The sequence below is a fragment of the Triturus cristatus genome, chromosome 1_2, assembly GCF_964204655.1.
Source record: "Triturus cristatus chromosome 1_2, aTriCri1.1, whole genome shotgun sequence".
In the NCBI taxonomy this organism is placed as follows: Eukaryota; Metazoa; Chordata; class Amphibia; order Caudata; family Salamandridae; genus Triturus; species Triturus cristatus.
Genome location: NC_140580.1, coordinates 320,609,302 through 320,633,350, shown reverse-complemented (window position 1 = coordinate 320,633,350; position 24,049 = coordinate 320,609,302). Strand labels below are relative to the sequence as shown.

Below are 24,049 nucleotides of genomic sequence, written 5' to 3'. Positions count from 1 at the left end.
CTGACCCATCAGACTGCTGGAGCCCAAGCCCTCCTGTCAGTCACAAACCAGACATGCAATACACAACCTAGCAGAGGCAGGCTGGAGGGTTAGGCAAGAATATAACTACTTCTAAAAGTGGTATTTTCAAACACAGAATGTAAAAACCAACTTCACTAAAATATGTATTTTATCATTCTGAGTTCAGGCATACTAAATCTGTTTTTCTACCATGTCAGATGTTGTAATCAAATCTGGACTATGGGAGCAGGTAGCCTTGCAATAGTGAAAAACGAAATTGGCTGTAATTCACTATCGGGACATGCCACACACACCTGGGCATGTCCTACCTCTCACATACAATGCACCCTGCCCTAGGGCCTAACTTAGGGGTGACTAACATGCAGAAAAGGGAAGGTTTAGGGACTGGCAAGTGGGTGCACTTGCCAAGTCGACATGGCAGTACCAGACTGCAAACAGGCTCTCCAATGGCAGGTCTGAGACACTTTACACGCTGCTCCAGTGGGTGGCACAACCAGTGCTGCAAGCCCAACTGCAGCATTTGATTTACAGGCCCTGGGCACACGCAGTGCACAGTACTAGGGTCTGACAGTAAATCAAATAAGCCAATCATGGAGTCACTAATCCATACATCAATTTACCATGGGGAGCACTTGCACTTTGGCACTGATTAGCAGTGGCAAAGTGCTCAAAGCATCTAAACCAGCAAAAACTTATCAACAACAGAGGAGACTTAGCGCAAAAAATGGAAGGGAGACCCACGCCAATGATGTCAGGTCTAACAGTAAGCAGCCATGTCAAGCAGAGAATTGCGAAAAGGACAGGTGACCAAAGTCAAAGTTGATTCCGGGTGTTAGAAATGGGGGTCTCTAGTTGGCAGTGGTAAGCACCCTGTCCAAGTGGGGGCCATTCCGTCTAGTCAGGGTAAGGGAATTAAACACCAAAGATCCTGTAACACAGGGAGAACACTACAAATGGACACCACACCAGTTTCGGAACATAACCAATCTTTATCTAAAGCAAACAAGACCAAAACGACAAAAAAACAACATACAGAACTCAAAATATGACTTTTTAGAGGTTTTAAGCAATTTTATCCATAGAACTCTATGGATGCTGTGATTTTACCCATAGTACCGTAGATAGGTCAAAATCCACAGAGAAAACCAGCCGCAGAGGTGGGAAGCATCGGAAAACACAGTGATACGTAAATTCCTGAGTCCCTGAGGAGGTGATGCATAAGTTCTGCTGCATGAAGGAGAAGTGTTGCATCGAATCCGAACTGTAAGGGGAAGCAATGCGTCGAAATCCAAGGCAGTTCTAGTCTGCGGGTGAATACTTGCCGCACAGGTGCAACGTTTGGAAATCTGGACGCGCTGGAGGTTGATGCGGCAGTGGCAAACAGGAGCTGCGTCGATTTCTTCAGTCATGGTCAATACTTCCAGCCGCACAGCAGGGCCTGTGTTGGAGGCAGTGTGGGGGTCTCGGACTTCGGAGACACGGTGCGCTGAACTCAGGCTGTGGCAGTTTCTTCCTCCACGGGCAGGTGCAGCGTCTATTTCTTCAGCCACACGGCAGCGGCATGTGTAAATTTCTCCCGCACAGCAGTGCTGCGTCGGAACAACAGGCGCTGGAAGGTCCGTGTGCTGATTTCTCATTCTTTTGCAGTTTTTTGTAGCTGGAATAACCACCAAGGGCCCAGAACTGGAATTGGCATCACTTGCCAGGTCAGAACTCCCAGTAGTGAAGTTTAGGGAAGCTGCAGGCGAAGCCTTTGACAGGAGGCAAGCCGACAGAAGCCCATGGAGAAATTCACAGGCAGGATAAAAAGCAAAGTCCAGTCCTTTTCCTCTCCAAAGCAGAAGAAGCAACTGCAGGTCAGCCCAGGACAGCAACACACAGCAAAGGGGCAGTACTCCTCCTTACAGCTCTTCCTCTAGTCAGAGCCCCCTCTTGATCCATGTTCTAAAAGTCTGGGGATTTAGGTCCAATATGTAGGAAGCAGACACTATATATACTATACCAAAATAAGGTATAGTGTGCACAGAGTCCAGTGGATCCCCAGAGACTTTACAAAGGTTAAAGTAGATAATACTAATCCTCTCTTTTGTGGTTGTGTGGGCGAGCAGCTAGTCTTATCAGAAGGCAGTGCTAAGCATTTGTTGTACACAGATAGGCAAGAAATGATTACACACACACTCAATGACTAAATCCGAGACCATTGGTTTGTAAAAATATTTATTTTAGTGTATTTATTTTATAAAACCAATGTTATCCTATGGGAGAAAACACAATCAGCAATATGCAGGTAAGTAAACGATTTACGATATTGAGCTTTTGGATGTAAAATCAGTTCCAGTCAAGGTTCAGGTAAGTGACCTCACTGAACTGCACTGGGGTGACCAGGTGCAGAGGACAAACTCTGGATCTGGTGCCAATGTTATCCAATTGAGAAAGGGGGCAATCAAAGTTGATGTACTTACAGGTAAGTAGAACAGTCTGGTGATCTAGTCTCCAGGGGTTAAGGTAAGCACTGGGAAGGAGAATCAGCCTGCTGATACAGGTCGCGATTGGGGTGGTGGGGGGGTCTCATGCAGAGGCTGCAGGTGTGGACACGGTGTCCGGCAGGGGTCAACCCACAGTGGACTCTTGCTCTAAATCCCTGGGGAACCTTTGCGGGACTGGTGGGCCACTGGATCTCTGGCTGTGGTTGTCGGGTGCAGAGATAGTCATCTTCGTGGTTCGAGAGGCAGAGCACTTTGTCTTTAAAGTTGGTTTTCTTCGGGGACAGATCCACTGTCCACGGGAGATTAGGAGTTTTTTACATGGCAGGAAGTCTTCCCAGAGCACTGGAGGTCGCTGGTCTGTGGCACAGGTCGTCTTTAGCAGGGTCTTTGAGGCCTGCAGACAAGCTGGTAGGGCTGGTGCCAAGTCAGTTATTGTCTTCAGTCTTCGCTGCTGCACGGCTCTTCTTTGTCCTTTTCTCCGTAGGCCATTGGTAATATGAGGATTATGGTTCAGGGGTCGCCCTAAATACTAGTTTTTAGGGGTGTTACAGGGGTCAGAAGGTAGTAGCCAATTGGCTACTTACATTTAGCGTGCCTATACATTTAGCGTGCCTATCCACTCCCTCTGTCAAGGGTCATATCCCTAACTCTATTGGCTAGAGTCCTCCAAAACAATATGGAGGATTCTGAAGGGATGGGATCACTTCAGCTCAGGGCACCTTAGGAGTGGCCCTGGCTGAGAGGGGACAGACCTCTCTTGCTTACTAATTTCCTCCCAACCTTGCCGCCAAAAATGGGGCTTGGTCAGGGGGTGGGCATCTCCACTAGCTGGAGAGGCCCTGGTCTGCATAACAAAGGACGGGAAGCCTTTGAGACTCGCCACCTTTCTATGCTGTTCCTTCTTGGTGGTAGGTGTGAAGCACCTCTACCCAGAGCAGGCTTTGTATCTGATAGAGACTACTAGCCGCAGATTCCTTAACGTAGAATTATCCCCAGGCGTGAGACTGGATCCGGAAAATCTTTGCCACAGCATCTCTGCGTGCCGGGGGCGGTACCACGCGACCCCGCCCTGACGTCGTCCGCGGACGTGACGTCAGCGAGGTCACATAAGTCCCACCCCGGCGCGCTGACGTCAGTTTCCTTCATTTCCGCGTGCAACGTGGATCCGGAGTGTGCTCCTTCGCCTGTTTTCGGGCCTCTTTAGCGCCCCGAGTCAGGAACAGTGTACCATGCCTTCAGGCTTCAAGAAGAATGCTTCTTGTGAACGTCAGATGTCGGCGATGGACCCACACACTATTTTTATGTGGTGCTTGGGCGAGCACCATGACTCTACGGACTGCAAGGCTTGTCAGCATCTCAAGCCGAAGTCCCGGCGGGAGCGCTGGATGAAATTGCTGTCGGCCCGCTTGTCCAGATCGGTGTCGTCGCAGCGTCTGTCTCCTACCTCGGACGGGTCCAGGGGCTGCCGTTTCCGGCTGCGGCATTGTCCTTTGCCGAGGCCCCATGGGCGTCGTTCTCCCGCCAGTAAGTCTCGCAGCTTGCCGCCAAGGACCTGTCATCCTTCGGCAGAGGGCGCCGGTCCCTCCCGGGACGTGCGTTCCCGGGACGTGCGTCCTCATCTGTTGCCACCCTATCTGCCGTTTCCCGGGGTTTGGGCGATGAGGGCCCAGATGAAAGCCTACGCTACAGCTCTGCAGGCATCCTTGGGCCCTCCTCCTCTTCCTGCGATGTCCGTGGATTCCTCGCCATGCGTGGGGCCTTCTGCGGACTCGCTGGCGGCTTCGCCCCCGGCGCTGACGAGTTCGGCATTAGGTTTTGGAGGTGTGGTGCCGTCGAGGTGCGTCCCTTCGGGGTTCCCCTCTTCGGCCCATGGCGTCCCGCCCTCCCCGCAAAGCCCTGCGGGGTTCCCTGCGGTGTCGCATGAGGTCGCCGGGACTCGGGGCTCATCCCCAAGCCCCCCCGGTCCTCTGGGCAGGTGGCTGTCTTCCCGGAGGTCGAGCCGACGCCTCTCCGGCGTCAACGGCTTTTCACCCCAGCGCGCACGGCGCCGCAGGTGGAGGCCGGGACCCGGGACGCTTCCCCTGGCCCCTCTCGGTCCTCGGCGCAGGCGGCTGCCTCGTCGGGGGTCGAGCCGGCGCCTTTTCGGCGTTGTTCATTGGCCGCTTCGGCTCCATCCCCGCCCCTCCCCGATGCAGCACGTGGTGGTGGAGGTCGACCCAGCGCCGCTGGTGGACACTTCGGTGCCGGTCGAGGACTCATCGGTGCCTGTGGTGCACTCCCCGGTGCCGTCCCGACGTCGGATCGTCGACTCTTCTCCGGATGTCCCTTCCTCTCCAGAGGGCTGTCGTCTTCTTGTCTCCTCTTCACCGGAGACTGGGTGTCGCGTCGTGGCCTTTTCTCCGGCGGATTCCAGGGTGGGTTCTACGCCGTCTTCACGTCCACAGCCCCCAGACCCGCTCTTCCGCTCCCTGCAGATGTCTGCCCCGCAGGCTTCTCCGCCCTCTCCAGAAACCCCTCAGGTTCCCCACTCATCCGTGGGTTTCCATCCTACAGCGGCTGGTCTTTTCTACCTCCAGCAGGGCACGGGGACAGGCGTCTTAGTTTGCAGCCTTCGCCCACGGAGGAGTTGCTTTCCCCCCCATGACGCCCTACGGAGGCGAGTGTGGCCTTTGTCCGGACCATTTCCACTGCCACTGGCATTCTGCAGATGGGCAATCCGGTTGCCTCACTCCCTACAGACCACTTATTAGAGGTTCTCCACCCGGGCTCTGGTGGAGGGGAGCCGCTTCTCCCATTTGAAGCATCGCTCCATAACTCTCTTCTCGGGGCACCCTGCAATGGGGGATCCGGTGCCTCAACCACTCCTTCACCACCACCGTCCTGCTCTGCACGATTCAGTTTGCCTTTTTTCCCACCCCTCGGCCCAGGGCCCTGTCCTGCGGGCTGCTTCTCCTTCCTTGCCTTCAGTGCTGCTCCCGCCGTCACGGGAGGCTCGGTGGCTGGACTCCTGGGGGCGTAACATTTTCGCCTCCGCTAGCGCTGCTCTGCGTACACTCAACACACTTTGTGTGTTGGCCAGGGCTACTTCCGATCTGTGGGATTCCGTGGAGTCCCTTCTGTCTCGCGCCTCCCAAGAGGGTGCCCGCGCTGATCTGCGGCACCATGTGCGGGATGGTTGGGAGTTAGCTACCTTCATTCTCCGTTCGGCCTTGGACGTCTCTGATTCCCTTGGCCGTGCTATGGCGAGTTCTGTGGCCCTCCGCCGCCATGCTTGGCTGCGGGAGGGTGTCTTTCCAGAGAATGTTCGGGAGCGTCTTGTGGATTTACCTTTTGATGGAACTCTGTTGTTTCACACCCACGCAGACTCCGCTATTCAGAGACTCCTTGCGGAGCTCCGTCCCTCTCCCCCTCCGTAAGCTCGGCCCTCCGGCGCTTTATGGGAGGCGTTATCCCTCCTTTCTCTTTCGGGCCTTATGTTTTCGGTTGGCCCGTTGTGTGCTGTGTGCGGCTTTGAATGCCTTCAGGGTCTTTCAGTTGGCCCCTCTATTATTTTGGCTGCTGGTTCAACCCTTCAGCTTGTGGTGTGTGTTTTTTGCTGTTAAGGGCAGCTGTATAGGTCCTCAGGTTGGACCCTTTATGTCTTTTTTGGCTGATTACTAAGCAGTCTGTGGTGTTTTCCACAGGTCTTTTCGGCTCTTGGCCTCTGCTGCGGGTTTCCCTAAGAGGTGTTTGGCTGCTGGGTAAGCTTTCTGTGGTGTTCCCACAGGTCTTTTATGTTCTTGACCTCTGCTGCGGGTTTCCCTAAGAGGTGTTTCCCTGTTTTTGTTCAGGACGATTCATACCCTAGGTGGGGCATTTGTTGGCTATTGTATAGCCCTGTCTTGAGCTAGGTGGGCGTGGATACCTTCTCTGGTTCCTCGCGTTTTCCTGCTGTTACAGTATACCGCTTGGTGCGGTCTCTCTTTTATGTTTCTATCCTTCTTTAAGGTTCCTTCCCTCTCTGCCTCTGGATCATCAGACCGACCTTTGTCATGCTGATTACAGCGTCGTGTCTTGGTGTTTCCACCTAGTTCTCTGCCGTTTCGGCTGGAGCCTGTCTGTCTTCGTCTTGCGCTCGCCTTGTTCTTCTGAGCTGCTGCTTCATAGTATTTGCCAGCTGTTTGCTGCACGCGCCTGGTAATTTTGGTCCCCCTCCGTGGCCCTCGCCGTGTCAGCGTATGCTCCTGTCCCTTGTTTGTTGGTGCTTTGCGCGTCTGTGTCTTCTTTCTCACGTCTGCGCTTCTCGACTGTAGAACCATTCCGGCCTTGTTCCCTACTTCGGGATATACACCCATTCAGCTGTGCCCTTTGATGTTTATGTGTTCTCCTGGGACAGGCTCTGCCTCTGTTCCTTCTCTTTTCCCTGGCTTTGAGGGTGGTTATTTTCTCCCTCTGGTACTCGTGCGGTGCCTTCTGCCCCTCCGGGTTTTCTGGCAGACTCCCTTTGCTCCTCGGGGAGGCTTGTGGTGTCCTGGCCTTCCCTTCTCCTTGTTCTTGCTTACTTTTGCTTGGTGGGGGCTGGGCTGTCCTTCCTGTCCCCATGACGCATCCCCTGTTGGGGCCCTGTGTTCTTCCAAGCTGGTGAGGTTCTCTCGCAGACCCTCCTCCCCTCTGGGTATGGCTAGGGTATCTATTCTACGTTAGGGAATCTGCGGCTAGTAGTCTCTGGTAGAGACAATTCTAGCCGCAGATTCCTTCATGACCCGCCCTTCCTCCCCTTTCTGCGAGGACCCTTCAGCTGGTCTTCGGCACTCGCATCCCTCCATGTGGCATTTGTCTCGTGCGGGTGCCCTTTTTCTCTTCCTCCCTGGCGGGATACTTCTTTCTGTTTATTTGTTCCACTCCTTCTTTTCTGGTAATTGGACGGTGGGTTCATGTGTACGTTTGCATCCCTGCACCCTGGTTCTTCCAGTATGGGGCCTACTCATAATCTGATCTCTCTTTTTTCATTGCTTGGGTTTTTTTACTCCACCGCAATCCTCTGGGTTGGGGTTTCTTGGATGTGCCTCAACCCTTAGCTTTTTACAGGGGATACGACAATCCTTGATAGTGTTGTCTTGGGGTGCTTTGTCATTACTCCTCTGTTCCGGACTTGTTGCCCTTCCCTGTTATGGATTGTGGTTGCAGACTTTCTGTCGTCTGACACGTCATTTTTAACATGTTTTTTTCTGCCTCCAGGGAGGTTATCGCCTTCGCTTTGCAGGGTTGCTTCTCAGAGCGGTGATCTGCTTTTTCCTTTCCATGACTTTCAGTAACGCAGTGCTTGGCACTGTCCCTAATGGTGCTGTTCCTCACCATTCGCTTCTCCCCTTTTTGTTTCACTGATTTTTTCGCGCACTGTTCCCATACTCTCACAGTTTTGTTTGTGATGGCTCCGCGTTGTGGCGCGGAAAAATTCTCCGAAGAAAACTGACATCAGCGCATCGGGATGGGACTTATGTGACCTCGCTGACGTCACGTCCCCGGACAACATCAGGGCGGGGTCGCGTGGTACCGCCCCGGCACGCAGAGATGCTGTGGCAAAGATTTTCCAGATCCAGTCTCATGCCTGGGGATAATTCTACGTTAAGGTATCTGCGTCTAGAATCGTCTCTAACAGATACATCGTTACCGAAGGTAAGTAACTTGTACTTATGTACCATGAGAACAAAAGGCTCCCACCTCAGGGGTCAGAAACATGTCTAGAGGTAGCAGGCTGATGGGAAACAGTCAGGCACACACTAGCAAGTTGGTAGGATTTCAGAGCGCACCTCAGAGGTGCCCTCTGGGTGCATTTCTTAATAAATCCAACACTGGCATCAGTGTGTGTCTATTAAACTGAGATGTTTTGTACCAAACATCTTGGAATTCAGTGAAGCCATCATGGAGCTGTGGAACTCGTGGTGACTTCACTGTGTACTTATAATGTCTAAGAATGGACTTAGACACTATAGAGGCATATCTGCTCATGCCGTTATGCTCTCGCATGAGGAATAGTGCACCCGGCCTTAGGGCGGTAAGGCCTGCTGTAGGGGTGACTTACATATGCCTCTTTCAGTGCTGGTAGGCCTGACACACAGGGATGTGTGCCAGGTTGGCTCTTCACTTTTATGTGCACCAAAACACGCAGGCTGCAGTGGCAGTATGCATGTGTTTGATGAGCGGTCCCTTAGGGGGCACAATGGATGCTGCAGCCCGTTTGAGACCCTCCCTGGTCACAAGGCCCTTGGTACCACTGGTACCCTTTACAAGGGACTTGTATATGAGCCAGATGTGGGCCAATTGTGGAAACAATGGTACAGTTTTGGGAAAGAACGCAGTGGACACTCAGTCAAAGATGCATCAGAATCAGGCAAAAAGTGTGGGGGTGCTTCAACAGCAACATACTTTCCTACACAATACTTATACCCCTTTTGGCCTTTGTAGTAGGCATTCCTCAGAGGATTGTCTTTGTAGTGCACAAATTCTATTCCTGCCTGGTCTTGGCTACAGGCACACTCCAGGGACGTGTAGACAGCATTGTGAGAGGCCAGGCACAGCCCCATTCAGGTGTCAGTGACAACTCCTTCCACTACTCTAGCTCAGGAAGGCCCATCAGCCAGGTGATGGGCCATCAGGCTATTCAGGGCACACCTCAACTCTCTTGGTGTGACTCTCTATAGTGAATGCACAAACAGACCCCAGTCATTCTAAACCAGACGTTGATTTCACAGGCAAGCAGAGGCACAGGATGGTTAAACAAGAAAATGCCTATATTCTAAAAGTTTTGCTCTGTCAAAGGGAGTTGGCCCGAATTCAGGCAGCTAGATAGGGCCTATACATGTAAAAGAACATAGCATCTAGCTGTCATTTTAGTGCTGTTTTCTTCTTTAACAGGCTGAGGCCAATAACTGAATCCATTGGTCTTCAATATTTATTTAGTCATCGTTTTATACTTTTTTGGAAGACAATTTTATTTTTGTCTTTTAGACCAGAAACAGGAAAAACACTGTTTGTTTTAACAATCAACGTACAAATAAACTACAACAATATCACAGGCATTACAAATACAAAATGGATTGATAGCAAATGAATTACAATATTCAGCCAGTCATTATTTTCTCAGCAACAATAATCACGATTTATAGTTCAGTTAGTAATTCCTCTATGCCTTGCTGCCCACTGGGAACACATGTTCAATCTCATAATGTATAGGGACTTTCAAACTGTTCCCTTAGAGCGAATCCTATTACCATTCTAAAGTTTCTCAAATGGTGAATAGTGCAGACGCGTTTCAAACCCCAATATTATTCTTGGAATTTTTCTCAGGGCTATGGCTGAATGTGATCTATGGATCAAAGAAAATAAAATAGGAATTCGAAAATTAATATCTACTTCTTCTCAAATTTTTTAACACATTTATGTTTTTTATACATCTTATATATGTGGTGTTATTCATGGTACCTGCTATAGCTTTTCATCTGTGTGCCTTTCTCTTAATCAATGAAGGTGCAACGCTCATATCTTGCTTCTAAAAATAACAGGAGTCTCGCCAACCGTCCGGTCTGTAACATAAACATTAACAACTCATTTAGACTCTGGTTACCGCAGCTAAGTACCGAGGATACACTTAGGCTAGGTCAAGAAATTAACTATACCGGAATTGAAATGGCAGTCAAATCATTGAAAGAAAATAAAGCCCCCAGGCCGGACTGGTTTACAGCCACCTTCTACAAGTCCTTCTTAAATCAGCTGAAACCAACCGTGAAACAAGTTTTTAACCACTCAGCATCTAGGGGGACAGCATCACAATCTATGTCAGAAGCTAACATAATAGTCATTCCAAAGGAGGGGAAAGACCAACTGTCACCAAAAAACTACAGACCCATATCCCTTATTAACGTGAACTGCAAAATATATGCTAAGATATTGGCAGTCAGACTCAACTCTGCTCTCCCCAAACTAATAGGCAACTCCCAGGTTGGATTCCTACGTACTCAAATGTCTAATGACAACACCCGACTTCTCTGCCACATATTAGAGCATGCGGCCACTAAATCTGAACCGGCAGTAGCTATCACATTAGATGCCGAGAAGGCATTTGATAGAGTCTCCTCGGCTTTCTTGGAACGCTGCATGCAATCGTTCAACTTAGGGTAGGGATATATACGGATGATTATGGCCCTGTATGCGGAACCATCAGCCGGTATCGTCGTTAATGGGTCACTCTCTGAGCCCTTTACCCTGCAACAAGGTACTGGACAGGGATGTCCACTATCCCCTTCATTAATATTGCTTGCACTGGAACCCCTTATCCAAGATATCAAGTTAAATACGAACATAAAAGGGGTCGATATCAATGGCGTTGACGTAAAATTAGCCGCCCTATGCGGATGACATACTAATAGTAACGAAACAGCCAAATACATCAATTGAGGCCCTGATGGATACAATAGCAAAATATTCCTGGTTTTCAGGGTATAAGCGAAACAGAGACAAATCAGAATGCAAACCACTAAATATTCACTGCACATGGGTCATCCTGGGTGTGTTGGGCTTAGCCTGGCAAGCAGGGTATATCAAATACCTAGGTATAAATTTTGGTAGCGACTTAATTGACACGCTACATCAGAATGAGAAACTGCTACTAGAAAAGATTACGAAAATTCTGGACTCTTGGTCTCCAAAATTCATAACGTGGTGGGGCAGAATCGAAACTATTAAAATGCTGATCACCCCAATGATTAACTATCTGATCAGTATGCTCCCGCTCCTCCTCACAGATGATTTCCACTGCAAAGTTGACATCCTGATATCTAAATTCCTTTGGCGAGGGAAGAAAGCACGGATAAGTATCAAAAAATTAAGACTGGATAAAAATCAAGGAGGGGTAAATCTAGCAGACTTCAGAATATTCCAGCTAGCTTTTCTGGCAAAACAAGGCTCATATTGGATATCACCGCCTACCGACTATACGCCTGTATGGCTACAGGTAGAGAGGGCCATCCTGAATAACCTAAGCCCCCTGGCTCTACTAACAGCAAATAGACGATACCCCCACACCTCCAAGTCTATTTTTGAAAATACAAAATAGCGCTACTAAAGGTAGATAAGAAGCTGGAGAATAGCATCAAAGGTTCTAAAATGGAGTCACTCTGGGCCAATAGAAAGATTTTGTGTAAAGGGAAAAACCTTCGATACATGGATTGGGAAAGGTATCTACTACCCCTACCAACTAGAAAACTAAACATACCCTGTTACATTCTCAGACCTCAAGTCAAGATATAACCTAGCTGACATTGAATTCTATAACTTTTTGAAAATCAGAACGGCCCTGTCAAAAGCCAAATTATCAGCCTCACAACCATCACTCTCCCGGTTTGTGGCAAACATTAATAAATTGGGGCACCAGGTATCGCAGCTATACAAACTCCTCTGCCCAAAATCCTCTAAACTTAATGATAAGACTGTTGCCTATTTGGATAAACAAACTACAGCTACACATAACAAACAAGAATGGTCCACACTATGGAGCTCGGCCTCACGTAATAAGATCTCCCCAGTGCTCTCACAAACAAAATGTTGGCTAATACACAAGGTTATTTGGACCCCTGCCCGTTTATTCTCATTAGGCCTCCGGGATGACGCATTATGTTGGAACTGTAACAAGGAAACGGGGTATTTAGCACATCTTATCTTTCAATGCCCAATACTCAAAACATTCTGGGAGAAAATCTTTGTATTTATAAATGGTTTGTTTGATTGTACGCTAACAAAAACATTTTCCACCCTACCCATGGCATTTATGAGCAAAGACTTGAGTTCTGAACCCAATAAGGACCTATTAGACCTGCTTCTGGCAGCAGCAGTGAACATGGTCCTTGCCAATTGGAAAGGCACAAGTAAGACATCTTACAAAGGCTGGTTCAACTGGATCACCCATCTCAGAGGTGCGGACATAATTGCACTACAGAACTCACCCTGGAAACCGGCATCCAGAAGGATGTGGAAATCTCTCGACCCGTACCAAGACTCTTATGAACCTCCATGAAAATAAGATATGCTGGCGATACACAACCTGGTACCCCCTATGAACGCACCACCCAGACAATTGTACTTAACTGGTCTCAACCAATGTCGCCTTCTTGGGTCTGCCCCAAGGGGGGAGGCCTACCAACACCGGTCTACATGTGTGCCAACATCTCCACAGAATGTCAGATGTAATTGATAAGAAATTTAACTCTCCTTGCCTGTCTCCTACCTCTTCTCTCCCCTTTTTTTTCTGCCTGCCTCTCTCTCTTTTTCTCTAATTATCGTCATGTGGAGTTAGCTAAACAAACATGACATAATGTTTCCGGACACTGATGTATAAACTGCACTTGGTACAGCCTATGCTAACTCTGTAACAGAGTTGCTAATGTGTTCTTGTATAAAAAATAAATAAAACATGTTGAAATTTAAAAAAAACAAAACTCATTTAGCTGTGGTTCGTGACCTTTAGGTGAGGCCTGGAATTTTCTGACACAGAGACGGTTTTCATCAACTTACTTCTCAGTTTCTTCAAAAGCAATTGTAATAGGAGAGCTCTTAGTCTTCACCAATAGATGTGAGTTTCGCTCAACTCCAATCCACATAAGTCATAGTTATATTTAAGTTCTGAAAAGAGCAAAACGGGCAGCAGTGATTGCCTGCACTTCCACACTATATTCAAACTGTATATGAGGCTCATAAAGTCACGGTACCACTCGAAACAAGTTTGTACACTTCCAAGGTAAGTCATTTGCTATCAGTCCATTTTGTATTTGTAATGTTTGGGATATTGTTGTAGTTTGTTTGTATGTTGATTGTTAAAACGAACAGTGTTTTGCTGTTTCCGGTCTAAAAGACAAAAATTAAATGGTCTTCCAAAAAAGTATAAAAAGATGACTAAATAAATATTGAAGACCAATGGATTCAGTTATTGGTCTCATCCTGTTAAAGTAGAAAACAGCATTAAAATATGACAGCTAGATGCTATGTTCTTTTACATATACGTTCTAAAAGTGACATTTTCCAACACTCCATTTAAAACTCACCTTCACTAAAAGATGTGTGTTAGACCTGGCGTCTTTTGGCGTTTTTTCCCCTGCCTTTTTGCTTTCTGACCTCCTGGTTTTGATGATGTGCTGGACTTCGTTTTTGCTGTGTTAGTGTCTGTGCACACTTTTTCACTGCTATTCAGCGCTAAAGTGCAAGTGCTCCTACTATAAATTGGGTTTTTGGATTGTGTTTCCATGATTGGCTTATTTGATTTACAACTAAGTCCCTAGTACCATGCACTATGTGTGCCCAGGGCCTGTAAATCAAATGCTACTAGTGGGCCTGCAGCACTGATTGTGCCACCAACACCAGTAGCCTTTCAAAGGGTTTTCAGACCTGCCACTGCAGTTTCTGCACGCAGTTTGTACTTCCATGTCGACCTGGCCACTTGCCAGGCCCTAAACTTTCCTTACATGTAAGAGACCCCTAAGGTAGCCCCAAGGTACCTTTGTGGGCAGTCTTGAAAGATGTTAAGTCAGTCAGTGCCTGGTGAACATGGGCTAACAACAACACATGGCTATGTTGTTCTGGCCTTTTGCCCCTTTTACTCTTTTTTGATTGTATGTGTCTGGGAGCTAACCTAGCCCAGACGTAAAAACATCTTCCATGAGTAATTAAACCAGAATAATTTGATTAAAATTTACAACACCTCATCAGGCCATTTATGAGGTCTGTGGACTTGACTTTATGAAACTGAGATAGTTACTCAGGAAATGCTTGGGAGGAGGCATGATTGTGGCCATGAAGGGTTCATAGTTATATTAGAAACTACATTATGTTCTTAGTAAGAAATGTGTTTTGGAGAGAGTACAGACATAGACCATAAGAGTAACAGTAAAGGTAACATTTCCTATCCAAATCGAGGGCAGAATCCATAATGGTCTAGGTTTTGAAATATGTACTTAATGCAGCTTTATCATTTTTAAGAGATGCAGGTAATAGGAGGCACTATTACCCATTGTAATGGTACTCAAGTTATCGAATCTTGAACGAAGAATAAGCCTCCGTTTTGTGAGAAAAAAGTTGTTCATGACAAACAAAGTAGATTGATACCATTATGTATTACTTAGGACAAAATCATATCCATGGTTTTGAAGCTTTATATTTACCATTAGGATTTAATACATCATTGTTACCTTGCTGTTTCCAACATTATCTGAACTGTTCCTCATTGTTTCTCTGGGTTTGCCTGTGTAATAATATTATTATTATTATTTTTTTTTCATTCATAAACTTTATTTCGGCCACGAAGGCCATAAAAGCGACAATACATTACAACAATACCATGTCAAAGAGCAGAACACGTTTTGAACACCAAGATAAAATAGAATAGTCAAATTGGATTAATATTATTCACGGTCACGCCCTTATAACTCCTTGTCCCTTATTCATGTAAAAATGTACGTGTTTGATTAGTTTTTTCGTTTCTTGTAGTTTGGAGGGAAATTAATCACCTTCCAATCCCCAAAGCCTATTCCGCAACAAACACTGCAGCCTTTCCGTCAAGTGTTTATCAGCCAAGTGGTCACTGAGGAAGAGTTCCTGTCGCGGTCAAAAGAACTACAGACTGCTCTGGGATCTGGAAACCTTCTCTGGTACTGCCAGAACAAAATTCAGAATGCGCAACTGCAGCTTGACAAGAACATTTGGAACTTTTTGAAGGTAGTTCCTAGGATCCTTACAAAGTTCTGACATTTGTTCATTATCTGAAACTTGATTATTTGTTTAACTGCATTTTACTAATTATATGTGTTGCATTGAAATGTATGCAATGGCGTTAAATTTGGTATGCACAAGTATTCTGTACTTTTTATTTCTTTTAATGTGTCTTACAACAGCAAGCAGTTGACTTGAGTTTTGATGTGTGTTTTCTGAGTTCCTAGACATTACTTGTGAGTTTCTGTGGTTTGAACCTAAAAAATAACTCCCTTTTGTAGTGTTTTTTTTCCATTGAATTTATGTTTATATATTTATATTACAGACTTGTGAGGGCTGTTGTTTCGGTATGATTAGGGTAGACCTTCCATTAAAATAAGTCGGACTTGCCATTAAAAAGCCAGTCCTTTTTTCTATGAACAGCTTTAGCACCAATTGGCAAATTTGGACAAAGCGTTGTCGCCCCCCACCCCCCTAGAAAAAGGAATAGTTGTTTGGGTTTTTCATTCCAACTTATACAGATTTGTCAAGGTGAGGGTAAAAAAAGGGAGCGGTTATCAAAAAAAGCAGCGTTTGCCGTTTTACTTCCCATTAGAATGTTTTCTCTTCTCTACACAAGAAAACACTGAATGAAAAGGTACCAGAGTTGGCATGAAATCAGTGTAAATGCACGGCGGAACTTTACTCAGGAAAGTACATTTAATTGGTTTGGTGTAAACCTGTTTAATGCTTTTAAGAAATTAGCATTCGGAAAATGTGTTGGTGGGGCTTGAAAGGATTATTAAGTTAGAGATAGCTTGACAGTTATAAAGGTGGTTTATTTATGTTTATTTGCTTATAAATGCTGATCTTCTCTGGTATCTTGAAATGTGTTCATATTTGCCAGGGGTGAGGGGTACAATGAAAAAATAGGGAGCGAGTAAATAAAAGTGTTAATTTGCTAATAACTGACACATTATTTGATGGGCCCAAATATAATTTGGCAGAAATTTCGAATGTTTAGACTTTTGTGAGTATAGTAAGTTTTGTGTAGATCTATCAGTGGGTTGGGGTGGCTGAAGATGCATGGTCAGGCGAAACCTTATCGTGCTATAACCTTTGTGATGTTTAATGAATCTGCTTGTAATTTGGCAGGCTGTTAGCAAATTGAGTGAGTGCAGGAACCTCAAATTTCATGTCATTCTGACATGGGGGACAGAGTTAAAGGGAAGATCAAAAAATGCTTGATTTGCAAATAACTTTGGAGTACTTTTATAGTTACACACAATACTTGGTAAGTACTTAGACTGATTAGCCTACTCTTGATATTTTGAGCTTTACACAATTCTATCAAGGAAGTAACTCTCAAAGGGGATGAGTTAATAAAGTATAGTTTCTTTTTTTAACTCCTATAGGAAAATTAGCTCTTTGCTAGGGAAAAAGTAAATCTGAACTGAAATAGACCAAACTTAGCATGAAATTAAAACTTTACTTGGGGAAGTGCCTTTGCTTGGTTTGATTTTAATCGTTTAGTAGCTTTTTTTGTTTTTTAATTATCTTTAAAAAAATTATATTAGGTAGTCTTCAAACAGTTTAAAAGGTATCAATATCTTGAGAGATGAGGGTATTTTTTTTTATTTGCCTGTACTTTTGGCTCTGCGTTACGAATTTGCATGCTTAATTTACTCTTAGTATTTTGAAATATGTGCAGATTTGTCAAGGAGTCCTCATCACAAACTGGAATAAAAAAGGATTAATTTGCTAATAACCGTTTGGGGGTAGGGTAAGTTTAAAGAGGGGCATACATGTTTTAATCTGCTAAGTTTTACAGATCTTCAAAAAGCCTGGCCAATACTTACCATTTTGGCCTGGTCTTGATTTTTGGAGTTTCATCCATATCCATCAACACGGGATACACATTAAAGGGAGGGGAGGTAAAAAAACAGTTTTTCTGACTGTAACTCTCAAGGAATCTTCGCTCTTCACCACCAAAAAGAATGATGAACAGAATTATACCATGTTTGGCATCAAAATAGCCCTTTACTTAGGACAGTGCTATGGTTTGATGTAAACCTTTTCAGTAATTTTGAGAAATAAGCATTGCAAAACATTTGCTGGGTAGTTTTGTAAGGTTTAAAAGTTAGCGATATCTGGACTGCTAATCCAAGGACAGTCCACAACCCTGTGCAGACCTAAGTTTCAAAATATTCCAGTGTTTCCCCAACGTTGCTTTTTCTGCAATTTGGATCAATTGTTGGGGGACCTGTTGTGGTACAATGGGAGGCAACGTGTGGCTCTTTAAAAACTTCAACTGCGGCTTGGCCAAGGAGGGCTTGGTGCGTCATCCTTTGAAATGTATTACCTAGCAGCACAGCTCCCATGGGTATCCCGATGGCTGGCAGGAGCTAACCTCTGTGATACAAGCACAAGATGGTCTTCTCCCCTCCTACATAATACGCCAGCTCATGCACCCCACTATAAGATGCATTGCTCCTGGTCCCTACATGGGCGGATTGCGCAAAAATGTCTAACTAGGGTTTTTCAGCTGACAAGTAAAATCACCCCATATTCCCCCAAAATCCCTCTTCAGGGCCTACCGAGACCCTTAGATCCGCTTATGGCAGATCAGCTGTCGGAATGGTGTGCACACTCCTTAGAAACGGTCAGAGACCTCTTCCAGGACGCCCAGATCCTTGCATTTGATATAATTTGTCAGGACTATAATATTCCCCTGGACAGTTACAACATACGGACAATTGCTGGTGGCACTTTGATCACTATGGGGAGCACTGGACAAAGAACCGCCTACCCATGCAGTGATGCATACTCTCTACCTCATGGGGGGAGGTCGACACCTTATCACATGGCTATACAAAGCTATTAGGGAACATGCAGGCATTCTTCTGGTTCACCTTCGACGTCTTTGGGAGGAGGACTTAAAAAAGCACTCTTCACGACACTGAGTGGTCTAGAGACCTGGAGTCCCCTAAGACTGTTTCAAGGAACGCTCTTTTAAAAACATCCAGTATATAATTAACCCTGGGCACGAACTCCGCTCCGCTGGCCGAGTTTGCGGAATTTTGCATACTCCGCGTTCCGAGGAGAACGCGAAGTTCCTGCAAAACTTCTGACTCAGCCCCGTACCCTCCCGCCTCCCACCCACCGCTATAAATATTTTTTAAATAAAATTTACAATTAAGAGTAAAATAAAAGCGCACTTACCTTGTCGCAGCGTCCCAGGCTGCCCTCCTCCTCCTCGCCGTAATTCCCTACATCAGAAGTACGTCATGGTAGGACTGCACATGCGTGCGCATGCACAGTCCTACCATGACGTACAGGATTACGGCAAGGAGGAGGGCAGCCCAGGATGCCGCAGGAAGGCAAGTGCGCTTTTATTTTACTTAAATTGTACATTTTATTTAAAAAATATTTATTGCGGGTGGGGTGGGAGGCGCAGAGCGGCGCAGAGCTCCACAGAGTTATTGGCCAACTCCGTAGAGCTCCGGGTAGATCTACTCCGCCTGCTCCGCCCGGGGTTATATATGATCCTTCCTAGGGCATATCTTAACACCCTCTCAACTAAATCGTATGTTCCTCACAGCTAATTTCACTTGCCCCAGATGTCTCACCCAGGTCACAGACCTTCAGCATATGCTCTGCCCCAGCATAGAAAGCTTTTGGCATGTAGTTCATGCTTCATTAACCACGATCACCAGCTCACCACATTAAATTCATATACAGCTTTAGGTATTTTCTCCAGACAAAAAATCCACAGAGTGCAAGTACGTTTTGCCAACCTTGCCCTCCTGTTGGCCAAGTGTCTACTAACCATGCACTGGAAGGCCGAACACCCCCGGCTCGTTCCCAGTGGTGCCAGGCACTACTCCGATGGGGTAAGGCAGAAAGCTCTGCACTGCTTTGGGAGGAGGCTCACGTATACACCAATGCCCTGTAGACACAGCCTGGGATACTATGTTCATACAGTACAACAAACTGGATACAAACTATTTAAAAAATCACAGGTATTTCCTTAGCCTTAGAAATCCAAATTTTCTTAGGGTATATTATGTGGGGGAAGGCTTTATGCCCACTTATGACGGCCATGGGAAAACTAATCATGTACATACTCCCGGAATCAAAATAATCTATCTCCCAATTCTAGTAGACTAAATTATGGAACATCTACACCATGGAAAGTTTAAGTCCAATTGCAGTTAGGTTGAAACATTTGAACAGACATGGTGCCTTTTTCTACATAGGTAAAGAGAGATACTTCATCTGGAGCAGATGAACTGGTTGTGTCTGAAATGATTAGATGCTCAAGTGTTGCAACAATGTCCCTGATATATGTAAATTGAGATCTACTGTGATAATGAGTAGTAATGCCTTCTGACAATTGTGTAGATGGAATGAGTTTTGATACACTGGGCTAATCCGTTGAAGATAAATAGTGTTTTTAATCATTGGTGCTGTAAGGGTAGATTTCTCTTTTTCTCTGTGTCCTGCGTTTGTAAGAATGTGCAGGTTGCTTTGTTATTTTATTAACCACTCATCAAACATTCATAAAAAGGTTACTGAGCAAATTTCTGAGCCAAGCAATAAGGTTATATTTTGGTTGTTTAAAAGAAAATAGGAGCGGTTCGGGATTATCAAATTTGGGAATTGTGGTGCAAATGGTCTAATTATTTTTTATCCAATTCCATTGATACCTGGACTTGGTACTTTCAATTTTCATAATGTTCCACATAAGAAACTCCAGATAACCGTTGATACAGATAACATCTCACTAAAGTTAGAATTAGCAACCATTTCTCAGATCGTCTCAATTATGTTAGAGGAATTGCAATGAAAAGGCACAGTGTTCCATATTTGTGGGAACCTTTAGATGATTGCTATCTTTTTTGTACGGGGTCTTAGCAAGAATAAAGCGAAATATTGGATGCGCAGTTCCATGTGGTCTGCTACTATGCCTACTGGTTCATGTAAACCCCTAATAAAATGTTTTCTTCATGTTAAATTATGGATATATAATAAACGGCATATTGGTTTTCACAGGGTTTCTAATTGCACAATAATGGAGAAATCCAGATAGGCTGCAGTCAGAATTATGGCGGTATATGATATGGAGTTTACTCGCCATGGAACAAATATTGACATCCCTTACAGATAGGCTACTCCAATTTGAGGCCAATATGGCGCTAGTCCCCTCCCATCTTTTAATATATTAATTCATACAATTCCAAGAACGGACCATAGCAGAATGTAATCATTTTCATCTAGATATTACATAATCCATCATAAATTATGCTATATATTGCACTTAACACGCTGAGGATAAAAAGTTGCTTCCGTTCAGTAGATCGAACATGATCCCCGAGTTTGCTCTTTACACCACTCTCCACAAATGATTCTGTTTCCATTAGTTAGTGAATTTTCTTTTCACAATCCTTATGTAGAACCCATTTATGAATGTACTGGGTTTGTGGTATTTAACCTGACACCATTGGTTTACTTGTATTGAGGTTCCCTTGAGAGCCAAAGAATTACCAGAAAATTGGCAACATCACAAAGCTTGTAAAAGAAATTGAAGGTCCATTATTAATACCAGTATTTATGTTGCTGAGCTTCCTTGGCGTATGTATCTGTTAGAGGAGGTGCTATCAGACCAACTTATTTGCTCTTGTACAGGGGCAACCTAATCGATAGTCCAGTAGTTTGGGTGCTATGGAAGTGAAGATAAAGAACAAATCTCATACTGGCCACCCTCTTTATCTTGCTGAGAATTACTATTTGAACCCAGAATTTTTTTTATTTTTTATTATTTTCTTCATTAAACCTTTTATTCTGATTTCTTTCTTGTTAACATTATGCTTTATCATCTTATTTTAGGTTAACTTTGAGCAGGATGCTCGAACTAAGTTCTTGAAGCTACTTGGATACAGCAAGGATGACCTGGATAAGAAGGTACTTCTTTATGTAGGCTGGTTTGAAAATGTATCAATGAACATCCAAGCTATATGTATCTTGCACTTGATTTAGTTGTTTGTTGTCTAATTCTCAGTGTGCTTGATTCATTTGTGACACCAAAGTGAGCTTCTCGGAGCATATGTGTAAAATGTTAACATCTCAAAGTATGTTTGTGTGGTTTTATATCTAGCAAAAAACGACGAGAGAGAGGGAAAGGAACCCACTCTTAGTCCCCCTGGGCAAAATATCCTTAAACAACAAAAGAGTGTGTAGTACAGAAGAACTAATCTAACGCGTGTATGTGTACAAGACAAATCACTCCGTTTTGATAAAAGAACCCTCACTCACCAACCTGGTTGGTGACATGCTTCATCATAGGGTTCCACCAAGGGTGCCTACTGGCACCCTGGTGTGCTTCGACGCTGAACTAGAGCGGAACTGCCAAGCCATGCCTTCCCTGGACCGGACCACTGGATTCAAGCAAGCCTGGCTGAAGACGGCTAAAATGCCAGAAACCGGTCCTAGGAAGCTTGTTTCCGGTCCAGGGAAGGCGTGGCTTGGCAGTTCGGGCTGGACTGTTCCCATGAGGCACAGGGTCAGACTGATTTGCATATGGCCATGTCTGAACTGGGGTGGCAGAGTGGGCTAAAGAATGGTGATGGATCAAACCCAGATCTGTTGACTGGGTGTGAGTGTTTGATTGGTTCTGATGCTCCGTCCATCACCACCCCCCTTGTACCGCTTTGTTCGCCATAAGTTGGCAGGGTATGCTCAGACGTGAGTCCCTTGCTCACTTTGCCACTGGATTCAAGCAAGCCTGGCTGAAGACGGCTGAAATGCCAGAAACCGGTCCTAGGAAGCTTGTTTCCGGTCCAGGGAAGGCATGGCTTCGCAGTTCGGGCTGGACTGTTCCCATGAGGCACAGGGTCAGACTGATTTGCATATGGCCATGTCTGAACTGGGGTGGCAGAGTGGGCTAAAGAATGGTGATGGATCAAACCCAGATCTGTTGACTGGGTGTGAGTGTTTGATTGGTTCTGATGCTCCGTCCATCACCACCCCCTTTTGTACCGCTTGGTGATTAATAGCAGTTTTCTACACAGCATTATTGTAAAGACATGTTAAGCATGTATAATAAGACAAAACGTATCTGCAGGCAAATTCAGGCCTAGATCTTGAATGCATGGGCCCCCTAGGGAGCTCTCCCACTTCTTTAATATGGGATGTTTAATGGTGTCAGGAAACAGGGTCTTTAAGCACCAGAAAGAGCAGAAATCTGCCCATTCTAATAAGACAAATGTGGTATCCTAGGTTATGGAACCATCTCCATTTATGGTTCTGTAACCTAGGAACTTACATTCTGTATGCTAGGCGCATGGTTGCTCATGATAGCTTTTGCAACTGAAGACTGTTCTCCTGTTGGTTGCTGCCCGGAGCGCTCCTGTGGATGAGGTCTATATGTATTGAACTTGGAATAAATCCTGATTGAAATGTATCTGCAGCCTTCTGAATCTTACTTAGAACACTGGCGACGATCAACCTATGTGTCTATTGCTTAAAAGCCGAAAGTAGAAACGCACTTTAAAGAGAAAAGGCTTCAGATTTCAACTCGTCAAGAATTTTCATAAAAATACGACGACCTCAACACGGAAACTCCGAAAATTATCGCAGCAAGTACTTTGTAGTTTTATATTTTCAATATTTGTGAGTTAACCGTTACTCACGATCTCTGGTCGCGCACTCTATTTCTCTCGCGCAGACATCACATGCCATGTAAGCCGCGTGCACTGTTTGACTCGCGCTGGCATTCAGGAAATGGATTACTGTGACCGCAGATAAGTCCGGATTCTTTGCTTCGTCAGTTTCGTCACTGAAACGCAACGCTTCACGACGCGTAAACCTTACGTTGGCGGCCATCTTAGTAGTGAGAAATTTTGTTTTAAACGCTGAAACCGCTGTTCCCACTTATTGTCTTTATTAATTATCATCAACATACTCAATCGATTGCGATTTGTCATTCTTGTGGAAGAAACATTTATTTTTAAAGGAATCCCTGCTTTTGATTTATGAAAACAAATACACCAGTGACTTTGGACACCGATCTGGAATAAGTAAATAAGTCATCGGTGATATGCACATCTTGCATATCTTTACTGTGACTCTCACCTTCTGATTTAATAATGCAACACGGTGATACACAGATCCTTGCTTCTGCTACATTGTGATCATTTGTTTTTTATTCTATCATTTTTTAAATTTATATTTTTATTATTAATATTTATCGTAGGTTTATAATGGCAATGCAACATGTTCCAACTCCTTCATTTTTTTTTAAATTTTCCAGGTGATCCTCCGTTGAAATGGTCTCAATGGAAGAAAGTATTTGCTCACTATGCAAAAGTTTGTGGTGCCAATTTAAGTGCTGAGAGAAAGACCTCTCTTCTATTACACTGTCTTGGCTCTGAAGGCCAAGAGGTATATGAACACCTTTCCTGAACTCGCAGATGATAGTGTTGCAGACCTTAATGAATATGAAATTGCAATAAAAAAACATAATATTCATTATCTTCCCAAGTTAAGCATTGTTCTAGAGAGGTATCATTTTGGAAGGAGGATGCAACATGAAGGAGAGACAGTCGAGCAATATATTACTGTCTTACGTAAGTTGGCTTCAACATGTGGTTTTGGAGCATCTCTAGATGAACGACTTAGAGACCAGTTCATGTTAGGCTGTCATTTAGAAAAAGCAAAAGAGTCCATGTGGGAGAAAAATAACCCACTATTACATGAAGTCTTAACCATTGCCAAAACTTCGGAACATTCAAAAGCTTGTGTGGAAGTCAACAAGAAAGATGCTGCAACCA

The 24,049-nt window shown here is 45.1% G+C and overlaps 1 protein-coding gene across 2 annotated transcripts in view; it reads left to right on the top strand.

Annotated features, from left to right (window-relative positions):
* The window catches only part of SEC31B (SEC31 homolog B, COPII component), a 1,155,786-nt gene that overhangs the window by 349,196 nt on the left and 782,541 nt on the right, over positions 1-24,049 (top strand). For both annotated transcript variants that reach the window (XM_085603885.1, XM_085603887.1), the window contains exons 11-12: positions 15,018-15,245; positions 21,108-21,182. In XM_085603885.1, coding sequence (XP_085460011.1) covers positions 15,018-15,245; positions 21,108-21,182 — 303 coding nt within the window. The remainder of the gene's footprint in view (positions 1-15,017; positions 15,246-21,107; positions 21,183-24,049) is intronic.